The sequence below is a fragment of the Microtus pennsylvanicus genome, chromosome 7 (genome assembly GCF_037038515.1).
Source record: "Microtus pennsylvanicus isolate mMicPen1 chromosome 7, mMicPen1.hap1, whole genome shotgun sequence".
Taxonomy (NCBI): Eukaryota; Metazoa; Chordata; class Mammalia; order Rodentia; family Cricetidae; genus Microtus; species Microtus pennsylvanicus.
Genome location: NC_134585.1, coordinates 91,158,550 through 91,177,404, shown reverse-complemented (window position 1 = coordinate 91,177,404; position 18,855 = coordinate 91,158,550). Strand labels below are relative to the sequence as shown.

General features: G+C 43.4%; 1 protein-coding gene across 1 annotated transcript in view; it reads right to left on the bottom strand.

The window, feature by feature from the left end:
- The window catches only part of Ank2 (ankyrin 2), a 521,939-nt gene extending 507,281 nt beyond the window's left edge, over positions 1–14,658 (bottom strand). Inside the window, exon 1 of the mRNA XM_075981403.1 lies at positions 14,294–14,658. Coding sequence (XP_075837518.1) covers positions 14,294–14,365 — 72 coding nt within the window. The 5' untranslated portion in view covers positions 14,366–14,658. The remainder of the gene's footprint in view (positions 1–14,293) is intronic.
- Positions 14,659–18,855: the final 4,197 nt, after the last annotated feature.

The window sequence follows — 18,855 nt, the reverse complement described above, 5'->3', positions numbered from 1 at the left end:
TGGGTGTGGATCGCTTTTTCTGCAGTTTACTTGTCTTTGATCTTGACAAATCTGCTAAGCCCGGGTTTCTTTTTTTCTTTTCTTCTTTTTTTCATTCGCTGGGGATCAAACTCGGGGCCATGCACAAACAAGGCAAGTGTTCTAACGGCAAGTCACATCACCAGCTCTTATTCCTTTTTTGAAACGGGATCTCACTATGTAGCTTAGCTGGCCTCAAAATGGAAGATCAACATGCCTCTCTCTTAAAAGCTGGAACGGCAGGCTCTGTTTTGTTTTATATTGATTTTTCGTTTGGTTGGGGGCGTTGTTTTTTGGTTCGCTTTTTGAAGATGAGACTTCTCTTAGTAGCCCTGGCTGTCCAGGAACTTTCCCTGTAGACTAGGCTGGCCTCGAAGCCCTGTGCCACCATGTCCAACTATTGTTTTCCTCTTAAGACAGGCTCTTGTTCAAATGGGACTTGAACTGGTAGCAATTGTTGTGTCTCCCGAGTGCTGGGATTATAAGCAGGCCTCATTTACGCTTGACCTTTTTAGCTCTCTCTTGTGATGGTTATCATGGCTGAGAGTGAGGAGATAGTCCACTTGGAGAGCAGAGCTTGCCCCAGAGAGTCAGAGGCATGCCAGCTAAGGAAGTACAAGCATCAGGGCTTCAAAGGGAGTGGAGGTAATTGCCGCATAATGAGTGGTGTCTACAGCCTTACCATCCTGAACCCACATTGATCTTATCTGACCGGATGAGTGGCATTTTCTAGCCTCACTGGAAACAGCTTCAGGAAGGAAAGATGGTTCACGAAATTGAAACTGCTAAAGGTCTCATAGGATGAAAGATGTTGGCAAACCTTTTTTTTTTTTTGGTTTTTGCAGACAGGGCTTCTCTGTAGCTTTAGAGCCCATCCTGGAACTCACTCTTGTAGACCAGAACTCGAACTCACAGAGAGATTCACCAACCTCTGCCTCCTGAGTGCTAGGATTAAAGGCAAGTGCCACCACCACCCGGCTGTTTGCAAACTTTCAACCAAAGCATCCCTCTTGCTGGTTTAATCTCACTGTCAAGCTTGGCCTTGGCCCAGGCTCTATGAGAAATGAAGACCAACGAGTAAAGGTAAAAAGGAAAGAGAGCACACACAGCACCACTAGCCTTGTGGGAGTCATTAGCTTGTGTGGTTTTAGAAGTGTACACACTTATACCCTTATTTTTAAAGATTGATCCTACTTGCGTCTGTGGAGTCTGTGTACCTGAGTGTATGGCATGGGTATGGGGCTGCCGCCAGACGCCAGGAGAGGGTGGACTGGGTACGGGGGCGGGGTGACTGCAGCCAGATACCAGGAGAGGGTGGACTGGGTACGGGTGTGTGTGTGTGTGTGGCCAGATGCCAGGAGAGTGGACTGGGTACAGGGTGGGGTGGCGGGGGTGGCTGCCGCCAGATGCCAGGAGAGGGCTTCAGGTCGGCTGGAGTTACAAGCTGCTGTGAGACAGACGTGGTTGCTCGGAAACAAACCTGGGACCTCTAAGAGAACAGCGAGGGCTCGCGACTGCTGAGCCAGCTCACCAGCTCGCCAGCCTGACCACTTCATTAGTTCTGAGAAATCATCTCACAGCATTGTTGCCCAGGCAGGTGTGGGGCTTGTAGACGCTCAGCGTCCTCCCACTTTACCTCCAAAGTGCTGTTAACTACAAATCTGTCCCTGGGCCTGATTCAAGTTCACATTTCAGGTAATCCCATAAGTCCACGTAGTTAGCATCTTTTTTCCTGTCTGGAGTTCTGCTACTCCACGGTGCAGCAGAACGCTTTCACCAAGCAACCATTTTAAGAGAAGGCTTTATTCAGCATGTTCCATCCCCAAATGAACTAGGGAGAAAGAACCTTATGGTATGAAAGCAGAGACAGCTCCAGCTAAACTCAATTTCCAAAATTCTCTAAAAAGATTTTAGTTTTATTAGCCCATCTTTGGACAATCTTGGCGGTGAAAGGTCAGTCGAATCCAACTTATACTGGATCATAAGTTGCAGAAAAATGACACTATTCTTCTTCATTAGAGCTGAATAAAGGTTAATGGATTTGAAAAATTGCATTTCCAGGAGTCTGGCTTTTAATGCCAAGTGCCTGGCAACAGGCCATGCATTCTATAGGAAACCAACAGATGGACAAGTTTGTATAAAAGATGCTGCGGAAGCTTCCCTGAGATTTGGTACATCTTTAGTGAAACAAAGGATTTCTTTTTTTACCTTTTTAACGACTTTAGAAAAGATTAGAATACGAAGTAGCAGGCTTCATTAAGGTGTTTCCATACACAAATGTTCATTATTACACATGTCCTTTCCACATGCCTTCCACATTCCCCACACCTCCATATCCTTGACCCCAGGAGACAAGACAGGGATGGGGACCTGAAGGAGGTTCAGGGGCCCTGGAGCTAGTTCAAGTCTGGCCACCTTAAGGACGGTGTCTCAAAACAGTAAAAAGACAACCAGGGAAATACCTCGGGGGCAAAGTGCCTGCCTAATATTTCAAGAGGCATTCAATCCTCAGTACCTTATTGAAGAAAAAAATGAACAAACGGTTTTCAACGACAATCAACAAAAGCAAAGTCATTGTGAAAATGCCAAAATAGGATTCATTACTTTCTGTGTTAATTTAAAAAAAAAAAAACAAAGAAAGAAAGAAAGAAACTAAGAAAATTTAAATTGCTCAATCCTGCTCAGGTAAAACAAAAGAATGTTTGCTTAATTTCATTGAAAGAAAAAATAAGTTCCAGGTGTAGAAATCACCAGTAACCTAGGTCAGAAAGTCTCTTTTAACTTCTTCCAGCTGTGTGTTGAGGTAGGATGTCCTTCTGTATATGTGTTGCTCTTATTGGTTAATGAATAAAGCTGCTTTGGCCTATGGCAAGGCAGAATATAGCCAGGCTGGAAGAGATAGAGAGAGAGAGAGTAGGCAGAGTCAAGGAGACACTATGTAGCTGCCAAAGGAGACAGATGCCAGAAATTTACCTGGTAAGCCACGACCTCGTGGCAACACACAGAATAATAGAAATGGGTTAGGATGTAAGAGTTAGTTAATAAGAAGCCTGAGCTAATAGGCCAAGCAGTGTTGTAATTGATATAGTTTCTGTGAGATTATTTGGGTCCAAGCAGCACATGCAGTCTCAGCTTACAGTGTGAGGGCATGCACAGGGCTGTGTTCCAACTCCCTCCAGCCTCTGGTTGGAACACTCCTCCATCCCTCCAACCCTAAGCTGGGAACATCCTCAGAGAAACTATTTCTGATCCTCTATCATAGCAAAGCTACTAGTCTCTGTTCCAACCTGGACAGTTCTGTTTGCAGCCTACAAACAGTCCGGATTTGCAATAGTTTAAAACATGTAAGCCCAGCAGCGGTAGTGCACACCTTTAGTACCAGCACTCAGGAAGCAGAGGGTGGCAGATCCCTGAGTTCGAGGCAAACCTGAACTATAGATGAGTTCCAAGATAGCCAGATATACATAGAGAAACACCCTACCTCGAAAAAAAAATCTATATACTCACTCCCACACCAGCCATAGCTTACCAGCTACCATGGCCAAGTATGTATATGTATGTGTGTGTGTGTGTATATATATTCAATACAGAAGACTGTGAGAAGCCCCAGATTCAATCCTTGCATAGCAAATAATAAATAAGTAAAATTTATTGAAAACACTGGCTAGACTCACACTGTTGTTATCTTCATGGTCTAGTATATAATGGAAGATTTTCATAGTAAGTTGACAGAAATAAACACCCCAGAAATGAAAGGATTACACCATACTTTATAAATGTAATAACATAGTAATAGTGACACAAATAAGATTAACAAATAACCTAGTTAAGTGGTAAATATTTGCATAGTTTTCATGAAGTCCAGGGTTCAATTCTTTTTTTTTTTTTTTTTTTTTTTTTGAGAAAGGGTTTCTGTGTGTGGCTCTAGCTGTCCTGGAACTCACTCTGTAGACCAGGATGGCCTCTAACTCACAGAGATCTGTCTACCTCTGCCTTCCTAGTGCTGGAATTAAAGGTGTGCACCACCATCAACCTGGCTTTGGGTTCAATCTTAGCATTGAGAATAAGAAAAAAAAAGTATTGATATAAAAATAATGATAATCGTCCTAAAAGTTTACAAACTTCAGCACAGGCATTGCTGGGAAATAGCATTATAGAATCTGGGGCTTCCTAATGAAAAGGCACAGAACTTTATATCCAAACCCTGTTTTCCAAGCTCTGTTATTCTCTATTAATTCTCTTATTAATCACCATAATGTTCCAAATTGAAAGCATCTCCCAAAATACTGTTATAAAAAAAGAGCTGGGAACGTGGAGAGATGGCACAAAGGTTCAGGAGGACTGGCTGCTTATTCAGTGAACCCCAGTTCCTTTCCCCGCATTCCATATGGCACTCACAACTATCTGTAACTCCAGTTCCAGATTTTTCAATGCCCATCTCTGGCCTTTGAGGGCACCAGACGTATACATGGTGCACAGACATACATGTAGGCAGAACTCTCATCCACAAAAACAAACTATCTGGGGCTAAACAGTTGGCTCAGTGGGTACTCCATGGTTATTTGCAAGGCCAGCCATGCAAGCCCGACAGCTTTGAGTCTAGTACTGAGGACCTGGTGGAAGAGACAACCAACTCTGGAAGGATGTCCTCTGACCTAATTTTAGCACTAACATTTGAACTCAGCATCTATCACTGAGGTCCACGCCCCTGCCCAGCAAGCAACATTAAAGAAGAAGAAAACAAATGAGGAATTAACAAATATAAATGTATACCTAAGTATATAGGTATACTGGAAATTGTATACCTAAGACCAAAGGTTCAGTTTATCACCTTGAGTTTTCCACAGTGCTGCAGTCAGGTGAGTAAGAAGCAGCCTTTGATGGAACAGTGTCACTCCCAGGAATGATCTACCTGGTGACTCTTTCAAAGACCTATCTATACGCCATACTTACACAGTTCTTTTTGTTTGTTTTTGTTTTGATTTGAGACAGGGTCTCACTGTGTAGACTAGACTGACCTGGAACTCATAGAGATCCACCTGTTTCTGCCTCCTGGGTGCTGGGATTAAGACCAAGCATCACCACACACAACTTTAGAATAGATTTTTATTTCAATAGCACAGTAAAAAGCAGGTTTCTCCCTGTGTAGGCAAAGGGAGGCTTGTGCGAAGATGAATTTTTCCACAGAGCACACTTTCCGCGGGGATATTCGCAAAGTGGCTACCCTGGGACTGTGGGGTTGTAAAGGCTGGGATGGGAGCAGTTTGCTCTTCCCAGTCACAAATTTGTAAAGTTATACTACATCCTCCAATAACTCCTTCAACTTAAACATTGCAGTAAGCTGGGCAGCGGCAAATGCCTCTAGTCCCAACCAGCACTTGAAAGGCAGAGACAGGCAGATCCTAGCCAGCCTGGTCTACATAGTGAGTTGTTTTTTACTCTTTAACTCTTTTGGGGAGCCTGCCACCCAACTCCCAAGTAAATGCACACGGAGACTTATTTCTCTCTTATGAATGTCCAGCCTGGCTTGGCTTGTTTCTAGCCAGCTTTTCTTAACTTAAATTACCCCCATCTATCTTTTACCTCTGGGTTTCCACCTTTCTCTATGTCTGCATACCTTTCTTTACTTTTTACTCCATGCCTGGCTGTGTAGCTGGGTAGCTGACCCCTGGCGTCCTCTTTTTGTTCTCTTGCTCCTCTCCTTAGCTCTTTTTCTCCTTCTACTTATTCTCTCTGCCTGCCAGCCCCACCTATCCTTTCTCTCCCCAGCTAGCTACTGTTGAGCTCTTTAATAGACCATCAGGTGTTTTAGACAGGCAAAGTATCACAGCTTCACAGAGTTAAACAAATGCAGCATAAAAGAATGCAACGCATCTTTGCATCATTGAAACAAATGTTCCATGGCATAAACAAATGCAACACGTCTTAAAATAATATTCCACAACAGGGAGTTCCAGGACAGATGGAGCTATACAGAGAAACTCAGTCTCAAAAACAAAACAAAACAAGCTGGGTGTGGTAGCACATACCTTTGATCCCAGCACCTGCGAGGCAGAGGAAGGCTGATTTCTGGGAGTTTGAGGCCAGCCTGATCTACAAAGTGATTTCAGGACAGCCAAGAGTGTTACACAGAGAAACTCTATCTGGAAAAACAATACCAAAAACAAAACAAAAAAAAATAGACAGATAAAAAGCACAGTAAAATTGTTTTAAAAACATGTTAGTATAGTGAATGACAACTGGCTAACGTAAGAATCAAGTAAGAATCAATAGTCAAAACCATGTGGTTTTCTTTTTTCACAACATTGACATGTGCAATGTCTATTTGTTGTTTCCTCCTCTTAGATGACATTAGCTTATGTCAAGTTGACATAAAAGTATCCAGTACACATATGACCCAGCAATCCTATTCCTAGACAAAAACATATCCAAGAGAAATATAATCTTACACTCACACAAAATCCTACATACAAATACTTAATATCAACTTCATTCATAATTGCCCTAACCTGGACACAACCCAAAATATTCATCTAGTGAATGGCCAGGAGTGTTAGACCACACAATAGATACAGCTCAGCAACAGCAAGGAATAAAACGTTGACACATGCAATAACTTAGAAGGCTTTACAGGCTGAGTGAAAAAAAATCAATTTCAACTGGATATATTCCAGGTAAGTCTACTCATCTGATGTTCTGGGAAAGGCAAAAATGTAAGGTCTTGGACTGTGGATATAGTGAAGTGGCTGAGCCCTTGTCTTCTTTTTTTTTTTTCTTTTTCTTCTTCTTCTTCTTCTTCTTCTTCTTCTTCTTCTTCTTCTTCTTCTTCTTCTTCTTCTTCTTCTTCTTCTCCTCCTCCTCCTACTCCTCCTCCTCCTCCTCCTCCTCCTCCTCCTCCTCCCCCCCCCCTTCCTCCTCCAGACATGGTTTCTCTGTAGCTTTGGAGCGTGTCTTGGAACTCATTTTGTAAACCAGGCTGGCCTCGAACTCACAGAGATCTGCCTGTCTCTGTCTCCTGATTGCTGTGATTAAAGGCATCCACCACCACCACCCAGCCAAACCCTTGTCTAGCATAAATCGACTCCTGTGTTCAGTGTCCAGCACTGGAGTAAACACACAAAACACACTCAGAATACAGCCTCTGACTACCAAGTGTCAAATGTGAGTGGAATCCTGGCACACAAAATTAGCAGATGAAATATGATAGCGACAGAACTACTCTGTACCCAGATGGTGATCATTACACATTTAATATTTATCAAAACTTGTTATGCTATATGTAAAAGAGAATTTTACTATACACAAATTAACAGCAAAATGTAAAACCTGGTGTGGAGACTATGCTTGTAATTATAGCAGTAAGAAAGAGGCAGGAAGATCAAGAAATCATGACCCTCCTCATCTTCATAGCTAGTTCTAGACCACCCAGGCTACAGGAGGCCCTGTATTTAAAAAACAATAAACAAAACCAAAAAAATTAATTTGAAATATAAATTTAGATGTTTAAAGATTGCTATATTCATTTATTGTTTTTTTCTCCCATCCTTTCACCGTCCAAATTTAATCGTCCTCTCCTAAAATTTAAATGTTTTGTAGAATATGAAAATTCAAAATTTAATACCTTTTTGTTCAGTTATGGGGGCAGAATATACAAGATGCAAGTGTGTGGGTGGGTGGATGGGTGTGGCGTGGTGTGGGTGGGTGTGTTCATACAGATATACGTATATACACACCCAAATACATACACACACATATATATATATATATCAAGATACAATATCTTCATCTTCACAAGTCTATGCAATAATACAAGAAATAAAAAAATAGAAAGTCTTGACACTGAAAGTATAAGTACTTTAGGGGGAGGAGAGAACCTGTTCAAGAAGCTTCTCCATAAACCCAAATTATTCAAACTTGACCTTTTTTAGGAGTGCAGTACAGAAATAACTGGGTAGTCCCCACAAGAGACAGAAACAAAGTGTGGCGGTCTCTGTCCTCAGGCACCCCGACACTGCTGAAATGCTCTTTGAGAGAACAGAAAAGTGAAGAGAGAATTCAAGTTATTCTCATCTGATGGATTTGACTAATTTCACTTCTGCTTAAAACGCACAGTCAAGTCAAGGCAGCTCAAAAGAGGATTTCATGAAAATAATTATGCCAGCTGGGAGCGCCAAGACGGCTGGAAGGGGCTCCCTTAATAGTCTCAGTGCCGGGATCAGAAGAGCAGGGCAGTAAACAGTGGCCGTGAGCTAAGCCACCAAGACCCATTTTAAATGCCCAGGTGAAAACTCTCTGTCTGTGAACTTGAACACACAGCAGTTTTCCTACACTCGTCCTTAATCAGCATGAGAATGAGAATGACAATACCTCGTTCCCAGGACTAGTGTGAGCTGAGCACGCTGACTGGTTCCTTGTAAACACTTTATTATTGCCACAAAAAAGGTCTTTAAATCACCACAGCATATACAAAAAGAATACCTTTTGGCTGGGTAGTGGTGGTGTATGTCTTTAATCCCAGTACTTGGGAGGCAGAGGTGGATCTCTGTGAGTTTGAGGCCAACCTAGTCTACAGGAGTGAGTTTCAGGACAGTTAGGGCTGTTACACAGAAAAACCCTGCCTCGAAAAACCAAAAAGAAAGAAAAGAAAGAAAAAAAGAAAATGAATGAAAAACAAACATAAGGCCCATAATATGTATGCTCCTTGTCCCAGGTCTTTAGGATACTGAACCAGCCAGAAAATTTACGAGCTCAAGGCCAGCCTAGGTAATTTAGCAAGATCTGTCTTAAAATCAATGGGGGGGGGGGGGGGGGGAGGCATGTCAGTCCTGAGAGACTAGTTAATAAGATGCTTGCCTACCATGCACAGGGTTTTGGGTTTGGTCATCTCATAAACTAGGTGTCTGGAAGAGAAGTTCAAGATCATCTTCAGCTGGAAAGCAACTTTGAAGCTGGCCTGGGATACATGAGACCCTGTCTTAACAAACAGGGCGGGGCAGGGATAGGAATGAATAATAGCTCAGCGACACAGTGTTGCTAAGCCCGGCAAAGCTATGGAATCAGTTAGCAGTACCAAAAATAAATAAATAAACACACAAATAAATGCATAAGCAAACACAAGCTGGCATGCAGGATATGTGTCTTCCTGGTTTGGTAATAATTTGGTTTATGAGTTTGAAAGGAGCAAGTAACACTTCTGAATTTTACTTATTCTGAAAATAAGAGTTTTTGGTTTGTGGTTGCTTTGTGGTTGTGGTTTGTTTGTTTGTTTAAGTGGAAACTCTAAAACTGGAAGCTAGAAGTTTTTTGCACAAGTTATACCTCAGGCACCAGCCTCCGTTGGAGCTCCATCTGGAGTTCACTAGGTAGGCTACTGAAGCCACAGATGACACCTGCCTCCACCTCTCCAATGCTGGGAACACAAGCGTACGTAACACCACACCAAGGTTTCTCTCTCTTTCTCTCTCTGTCAACAGGAGTTGTGAGTATGGAACTTGGTCCCTTGCGAGCATTACAAGCACTTACCAGCTGAGCCCCCTCTCTAGCCCTGTGTTACTGAGATAGGGTCTCATATAGCCCAGGTTGGCCTGGAACTCAATGTATCGTGGATGATGATGTAGAAGTAATGATCTTCCTTCATGCTGGCATTACAATTAGTGCTACCACACCCTATTTATGCATTGCTAGGAATTGAACCCAGGACCTTATGCATGCTAGGCAAGAATTCTGCCAACTGAGAGCTACATCCTCAGCCCCAAGATATGACTTTCATTAAAAGAAGGAAGTTGAAGGTCACTCATCCTTGACTCTCATTTTATTTTAAACCACTTTATGTGAAGATAATAAGTATTTCAGATATTTCATTTTGTATCAATATTTTCTAAAAGCTCTAAAGAAAGAAGGAAGGAAAGAAGGAAGGAAGGGAGGGAGGGAGAAAGAAAAGGAAAGGAAAGGAAAGGAAAGGAAAGGAAAGGAAAGGAAAGGAAAGGAAAGGAAAGGAAAGGAAAGGAAAGACCTCAGTCCAAAAGTGGCCAATGGTTCAGCCAGTCAAAGCACTTGCTTTGCAGGCTGGTGAGCTCAGCACAATCCTCACAGCTGACTTAAAAGTGAGCAGAGAGAAGCAACTGTGCTCATGTGCACCAGAGTGTGTGTGCCCACGCTTACACTACGTGTATGCATAGGCACCAACAAACACACACATCAGTAATAAAATATAATCTTAGTCCAAAAGACCAAATTTTAAACTAACATCTGATTGATAAACATTCCAATAATATATCAAATTGTTTAACAAGAGCATAAATGAAACAAGTAGATCAAAAAAATGAATTCAGTTATACACTCGTACTTTAGATCTATGCAAACTTACATATTATTCTCCTTAATAGAGAAATGATAAAAACAATGCTGAAAAATATCTATTTTATCTAAATTTAAAGAAGACCCCATAGACAATTCAAAATTCAAATAGTGCTGGGGCTGGAGAGATGGTTCAGCAGTTAAGAGCACTGACTGCTCTTCCAAAGGACCCAGGTTTAATTCCCAGCCAGCCCTACATGGCAGCTCACAACTGTCTGTAATTCCAGTTCCAGGGGGATTTGACATAATACCCACACACCAAAACACATAAAATAAAGATCAAATAATTCAATGCTTTCATTATAAAATTTAAAAATCCATACTAATAATGAAAATTTGTTTTGCCTTCTTTTCTTGCTTTTTTTTCGGTTTTTTGAGACAAGGCCTTGCTATCTAACTCCTGGTTGTCCTTGAACTCACAGCAATTTTCCTGCCTTGGTCTCCGAAAAGCTGGGCTTCCAGGTATGTGACCCACGCTCAGGTTGCCTTCTTCATTTTTCTACCTTAGGATAAAAAATTATTTTGCAGCATGATTGGTAACTCATCCCTGGACTCAGGAGGATCAAGGTCTTCCTCCCTCAGATAGCAAATTGGAGGCCACCTGGGTTCTGTGAAATGCTACCTTAAGAAAAAAGAAAGGAAGGAAGGAAGGAAGGAAGGAAGGAAGGAAGGAAGGAAGGAAGGAAGGAAGGAAGGAAAGAAAGAAGGAAGGAAGGAAAGAAGGGGAGTGGAACACAGGGAATATGATCAAAGCTCAAAACACAAGAATTTTTCTAACTTAAAAACCAAAAAAAAAAAAGAAAAACAAAAACAAAAAAACCTTGCCGGGCGGTGGTGGCGCATGCCTTTAATCCCAGCACTCGCACTCGGGAGGCAGAGGCAGGCGGATCTCTGTGAGTTCGAGACCAGCCTGGTCTACAAGAGCTAGTTCCAGGACAGGCTCCAAAACCACAGAGAAACCCTGTCTCGAAAAACCAAAAAAAGGAGAAAAACTTATGAATGAGTGCATTGAGTAAGTGAATTTCAACATAGTATGTTTTTTTTCTTTGGTTTTGGATTTGTTCTGTGAAAACAGTGTTTCTCTGTGTAGTCCTTCCTGGTTGTCCTGGAACTCGATTTGTAGACCCTCACAACTCAGAAATCCACCTGCCTCTGACTCCAGTGTTCAGATTAAAGTCATGAGCTATTACTGTCTAACTACATAGCATTTTTTTCAAATAACTAATGAAATATATTAATTTACCAATTGTACTCGTTATAAAAGAAGACCTACCAGACCTTTTCTTAAAAAAAATTAAATTTTTAATTATTTTTTTCATGTGCTTTGGTCTTTTGCCTGCATGTATGCCTGTTTGAGGGTATTAGATCCTCTGGAACTGGACTTACAGACAGTTGTGAACTACCATGTGGGTGCTGAGAATTGAACCTGGGTCCTCTAGAGGAGCAGCCAGTGATAGCTCTTAACTGCTGAGCTATCTTTCTAGACAATCTAAAATAATTTCATTTCTGAATTTTTATCATATATTAAAATTATGATTGGTGAGTTTATTGCTAAGAGCCATTTAATGTGCTTAATCATCATTTTGACTTCTTTGGACTTCTGTGTTTTTAGTTACATTTTTCTCTCAACATAGTTCAGAAAGAGGGAGGTTTAGATTTTAAGTCCAATTAAGCCCAGAATCCACTGGAAAAGAAGACTAAAAGACACAGAGAACCCTGTCCAGCAAACAATGACACAGTCACAACACAGTGGGACTGGGACGTCAAATAGCTCACCACTTAGCAGGGACAACCCAGCTAGACCTTCTATTTTGCTATTTTTAACTTGTTCCGAATAGCTTGCAGGCAAACGGAGGAGATTGGATTCTGCAGCCAGAGGTTGGCGATGTTTCTGTTCTACCTGACTGGGTAAGTCAGGTAGAGGGCAATGACCAATGTGAACAGCCCATTTCTACACCCTATGCAAATTAGTGCACCAATCACTGGAAGAGTGCCGGAAGGTCAAAAACACGGAATCCTGGACAGAGGACACCAGTTGGTGACTTCAGTGTTGCAGCATTAGGTCATTTCACACAGCTTTTAACGAGGTCTTCTCAGGAAAGTGTCTACTGCGCAGAACAGCAATGACCTTTCATGCAAATTTCTCCACGTAACTATTTTCATCCCTAGTATAGCTAAGGTCAGTAAAAGTGTTCTAAAAATAGAATAAGACTTCACAGAAACGTGTGTGCATGCTTATATCGTATCTGAGTTAATCTATTTAACATTTTACTTCCTATAAATATTCGTATCTGAGTGTTACACACATAATAACATATCTAGCCAATGCAGTTATAAAAATGATTTTTGCTTACAATGCGATTTCTGTTACACGGCAAAGAGAAATATCACATTCATTCTTCCATGCATAACTATCCCTAACCCAAATGTAATACTTGTTCTCACAATTTGAGAGGAAAAAAAAATAGCTTCAAGTGCAGTTTCAAACATTACCGTCATAAAACTGGAGTCCTGGTCCCCATAAGGATTTCAAATCCTAGCAATTGCTTTGGAAACAAGACGGCCATAAAAACGAGTTTCACACCAATTTTTAGACATTGAATTTTAAATGCCCATTAAAGAAAGCATACCATCGTACATAATACAATTCCACCTACAGATATTAGGTGTCAAATGAGACAAATTAAATGTCAACCAAATTTTACTATTACCCATGCATAAATTACGGAGTTAGGTGGTCTTTGAAAATTTCACACTGCTAGGGAAAAACATCATTTCTTTCTGTTGGGGGTTACCTTTCTGCCCAGATAGTAACCATGGTTTTTTTTGTTTGTTTGTTTGTTTTGTTTTTTTTACCGTTTGTAACTAGGAATCCAGTTCTCTCTGTTAAAAGAGTGCCTTGCTTGCCGTTAGCAAACCACGTCTCAGAATAATGCATCATCGGAATACGGCTGGAGGACAATCGCAACCACTGTGATAAAATAATCCAATGCACTAAGGGTGGAAATCCCGGCTATGGCAGCAAGTAAAAGGCCTAGACACCTAACCTCAGATCACTAGTGGATAGAGGAACACTTCCCCACAGCCCTACCACCACCACCATCACCACCACCACCACCACCTTGTTTTATAGAGACAATGTCTTACTAAGCAACCACCGCTGTCCTGGAATTCGCTATGTAGACCAGGCTGACCTCAATCAAATTCACAGAGATTCTCCCGCCTCTGCCTCTGGAGTGCTGGGCTGCCATGCTTGACCACTACTCCCTTTTAAAATTCTTAGCATGGAAACAGAAAGTAGGACTTATTCAAACAGCCAGACAAGTACAAGAGCCCTTCTTGTGGGGTTAGAGTGCTGGGCAAACTGTGTGAGCATAGATGTGGGCGAGCACGAACGATTTTCCCATAACTACATGACTACAATGGTTGGGAATAGCTGTCTTGAAAGTTGTGGTCCCTTCTCTCCTGTGGGTGAGAAGCCAACGTTTGCAGCCATCCCCTGGCAAAGGTCCTCAGGGAATTCCGTTCGGGGGGGTACAACCCCCTCCCAGCACCCTGAGTGGCTTCTAACGGTATAGCTCTGCAGTGGGTCATGTGACAGCTGGGTGTGTGCCTCGGTGCTGCGCAGAGGGAGCAGTTTGCGGGTGTGCCTGAGTGTGTACGGACAGAAGTTACATGCCTGGTTGGGGAAGGCGTGCGCCTGTGTGTGTGTGGGGGGGGGGGGGGGCGGAGAAGCGTGAGTGCATTGCAAAGGGAACTGTGAAATAGAGATTTCGAGAATACTCCTGGGCCAGGCAAGCTGTCCAGGCGCGCCTGTGTGGGTCCCCTGCGGGGCCAGCCCCTGCCCTGAGGTCGAGGTCCCGATCCTTGGGGGAGGCTAGGACGTGGGGGGCGGCGGCCCCTCACATCCAGCACCCACCTGACGGATCCGCGGTGGGTTCGTCGGGGTGCAGGCCCCGCCCTCCGGGCCGGGGGAGGTGGGAGAAGCCATGTCCGCGCTCTCGGGGCTCTTTGCCTCGGTCAAGCCCGGTCGTCCCTCGTGTCCTAGGCTCCTCCGCTCCGGGCCTGCAGCGTTCGGGCTCACCCGGAGAGCCGCGTGTTCCTGGGCGGCCGCGGCAGAAGGCCGGCTGTGGCCGCGATGGCCCGTGGGGGACAGCCGATCGCGCCCACCTACCTCCGCGCGGGGAGCCGCGGGGCCATGGCGCGCCGGGTGGGCTGCGGGCTGGGCAGGCGACTGTTGCTGGAGGCGCCGGGAGAAAGAGGAGGGCTCCTTCCCTCGCCGCGCGCCGGGAGGGCGATGAGCTCATGGACAGCTCCCAGAAATATGTCTATATGCACCACTGCCTGCCGGAGCTCGCGAGGTGGGTGGGGATAAGAAGCTCGGCGGCGCTCCCGCAGCCCGGGAGACGTCCCCCGGGAGGCCCGGCTGCGGCTCCTCCCTGCCCCGCGCGGGCCCGCTCTGTTCCCATTCACTCTCGTACCCGCTACACGCCGGATCTCCAGTCGGCGTGGGCGAGCCACCCACCCACCTCTAGCGCCCGCATTCTTTGTCCTTCCAACCACTCCCTCCTTATGAGGAAGAATTCATTTATGTGGAGTGACCAGAATGGTGAATGCCGCTGTGACCTTAGCTCCTGTCAAATGTGGACTGAGGGGGGTGAAATGTCACAAGCTGAGAATCTTTCTGGCTTTGGGCGTTTCCTCTTTCCCACCTTTTTCTCTATTAAAAAAAGAGCTTTTTAGCTTCCCTTCGCGGTGGTGACTTGGCTGCATCTTGCCTAAGGCACCCTGAGCTCTTTCACAGATCCGGAAGGAGCTTGAATGAGAGGACCAGGTTTTGTAGTACAAGTGTGTGTGCTGCAGGGGAGCTGACCTAACGTTGTTAATTGAGTAAAGCTGAAACTATCACTAGTAGGGAAAATTGCCATCCAAGACCTGATCATTTCGCTTCAATGGGTCTGCTGTCCCAGTGAGGTGGAAAGTTTGTTTGTTTGTTTGTTTGTTTGTTTTTAAAAGGATCGAGGACTGGGATGTATCTCAAAAGATTATCTATTTGTCTGTTATGAATGAAGCCCTAAGTGTTAACCCCAGCAGTACGTAAACCAGGCAAGTCTGTAATCCCAGTACTTGGAAGGTAGAGGCAGAAGAATCAGGTCAAGGTCATCATCGTTGGCTGTACAGTGATTTCGAGGCCAGCTTGTGAAACACAAGACCATTTATAAACAAACAAACAGATAAGTAAATAAATAAAAAGGAAAGAAGGAAGGAAGAAAATAAGTCTATCCAGGTGGCCTTCATGAGACTAAGTATCCCCTTTTCTTTTCCTATGAATCACCACTCAAATAGATCTTCACCATTCACAAAACAGCCAAGCTCCACATCCCATGTCTATGGTGGCAGCGCTGGTAGACTGAACCAAGAAGATGCTTGAACACAGGAATAGGGGGCAGTTTGGTTAATGTAGGAAGACAGAAACGGTCCTGCAACAGACAGACAAATCCTCAGAAATCTCATTAGTTATTGATTATCCTCGTGTCCCAATTTTGATCATCGGTAGATCATTTTGATTTTACAGTTCAGGCTCTTCTGTATTTTTTTCTACTCCTCTAGTCCAAGCCACCAACCCGGCTTAACATGCTAATATCCAAAGTCTAGCCAATCTGCGTGTTCCTACCCTTGTTCCTCATAGCTTGAAACAGTTCTAGAAAAATTACCTCTGGAAAACAAAAGCCTATCCTCTGCCTGCCATATACATCTGTCCCGCACACTTTGCTCCTGGTGACGGGATTTGTGTTTACTTCTTTATTCTTCCTGGCTCTTCCAGTTCTTCAACTCTACCATGGAAGGTAGAGTCCATGAGAACCTGGTTCTGTTTACCGTTTCAAACCCAGCACCTTGGCTATTATGTCCAATAGATGTTGAATATCCAAGTATTTTGGCTAAGGTTATTTAAAAGATTGGAGAGCCATAATTTGAATTCTCATTCACAACTTAAAGTTCACACGCTCTCTACACGTAAGGGTTTTCTCAAAATGTGCCTTAGAAACTACACATAGCTGGAACTGGAGGCATAGCTCGTTGATAGAGTGCTTGCCTAGAGTGTGTACCGTTCAGGACTTGAATCAAAGAGCTAGACTTATTTAATACAGCACATTCCTAATTAAGAGTAAGGTATATTTATATTCAAACATAAAAAACTTCATGATGTTGCATCATAAAAAACTGGTTTTAGCTGGCCAGTTGTTGGTACACACCAACACCCAGAACTCAGGAGACAGAGACAGACAAATCTCTGTGAGCTCGAGAACAGCCTAGTCTACCCAGAATAGCTAGGGTTACACAGAGACACCATGTCTCGCAAAAACAATAAATAAATAAATAATATATAAACAAATAAAATATAAATAGATAGATAAAAATAAAAACTCGTTTTAATCTCCAAAAGTCATCTTCTAACTCACCCAACAAGACTGATTTTCTGTATGTGTTTTGGAACAGGAACCCATGTAGCCCAGGATGGCCTGAGCTGAAGTCTGTTTCACTATGTAGCTGAAGATAACCTTGCACTTGTGATCCTCCTGCCTCTACTTCGCAAGTGCTGTGATTATAGACATAAACCACCCACTCCTATTCATGTGGTACTGGAGATCAAACCTAGAGTTTCCTGATGCTTGGAAAACTTTCTACCAACCAAGCTCTGTCCGCAGTCACAATCTGACCATTTGCAAGGCAGTAGCGTTACCTGATTTGTTTTTTTTTTATTTATTTATTAAAGATTTCTGCCTCCTCCCCGCCACCGCCTCCCATTTCCCTCCCCCTCCTCCAATCAAGTCCTCCTCCCTCATCAGCCCGAAGAGCAATCAGGGTTCCCTGACCTGTGGGAAGTCCAAGGACCACCCACCTTTATCCAGGTCTAGTAAGGTGAGCATCCAAACTGCCTAGGCTCCCACAAAGCCAGTACGTGCAGTAGGATCAAAAACCCATTGCCATTGTTCTTGAGTTCTCAGTAGTCCTCATTTTCCGCTATGTTCAGAGAGTCTGGTTTTATCCCATGCTTTTCAGACCCAGGCCAGCTGGCCTTGGTGAATTCCCCATAGAACATCCCCATTGTCTCAGTGTGTGGGTGCACCCCTCGCGGTCCTGAGTTCCTTGTTCGTGCTCTCTCTCCTTCTGCTCCTGATTCAGACCTTGAAATTTCAGTCCGGTGCTCCAATGTGGATCTCTGTCTCTGTCTCCTTTCATCGCCTGATGAAGGTTAATATTCAGGAGGATGCCTATATGTTTTTCTTTGGGTTCACCTTCTTATTTAGCCGTTACCTGATTTGTACCATGAACTGAAGTCAGTCCTTAACTCCGAGATCCTGATATGCCACAGCTCTATATTTTATTTTTCCTTCTTTGCGAAAGAGAAATAGCAATCATACTTACTTTGTACAGAGTTGCTATGACTACTAGTAAGTGAATCGTATACATAAACACTGTCAGCATATTGTGTAAATACTCAACAAAGGAGCTATTGCTGTTTAGGAACAGCATCCACCCGAAAATACGAGACCAGGGATGAAGGTGCTTAAAAAAAATTAGTCACTTATTCCATGAGAAAATTAAAGGAAACAAGGAGCAAATTCTGAGAGCTCTGCTATGGCCCAGATGCTGTGGAGTGTGAAGGGACTCGCACAAGCCCCAAATCAGCATCTTCCATTCCAAGCCATTTGTGTGCCTTATCCAATTCAACATCAATAAACGACATTTAAAATGTTAATGGACATGAAGCTGGGCTGTAGCTCTGATTCATAGTTGCTCACAACTGCGTGTGCCTCCTTTTCCACTACAGAACTCAAGTCCTCATCCAGGTTTAGTGGCATACACATATAATGCCACCACCGCCCCCACGCCCCCAGTACGCACACGTTCAAGAAGTGGAGGAGAACCAGAAGTTCAAGGTCATCCTTAATACTGAGTTTGATGTCAATCTGGCCTATGTGAAACTCTATCTCAAGAAAAATAAATAAAAATTAAAAAATAAAACCTCCACAAGCAGTGTCATGGCCAGTGGTCTTGGCCTCCAGCCCACCCTAGACAGCTGTTATCCACTTCCATGGTGATACCCTAGAGCTTTTGATAACTACATCTCTTTGACCTCAGCATTTAGCATCCCATTCTCTGATCACTATTTACAAACTTTCCAGCTGACTTCATAGATAGCAACAAGAATTTTTTTGGAGATGGTGAGGGATTAAAGGCAGCATGTCTCTGTGTAGCTCTAGCTGTCCTGGAACTCACTCTATGTACCAGGCTGGCTTTGAACTCACAGATATCTGCATGACTCTGCCTTCAAGAACCGGGACTAAAGGCATGTGCCACTATGACCTGGCTTCACCAAGAATTCTTTAGTCCTATTGAAATCTCCACTGAGTTCTACTTCCTTCAAGTTATCCTTTTTTCCTTACATGTTCTCCTTGTCTTCCTAATTTGTTGTGA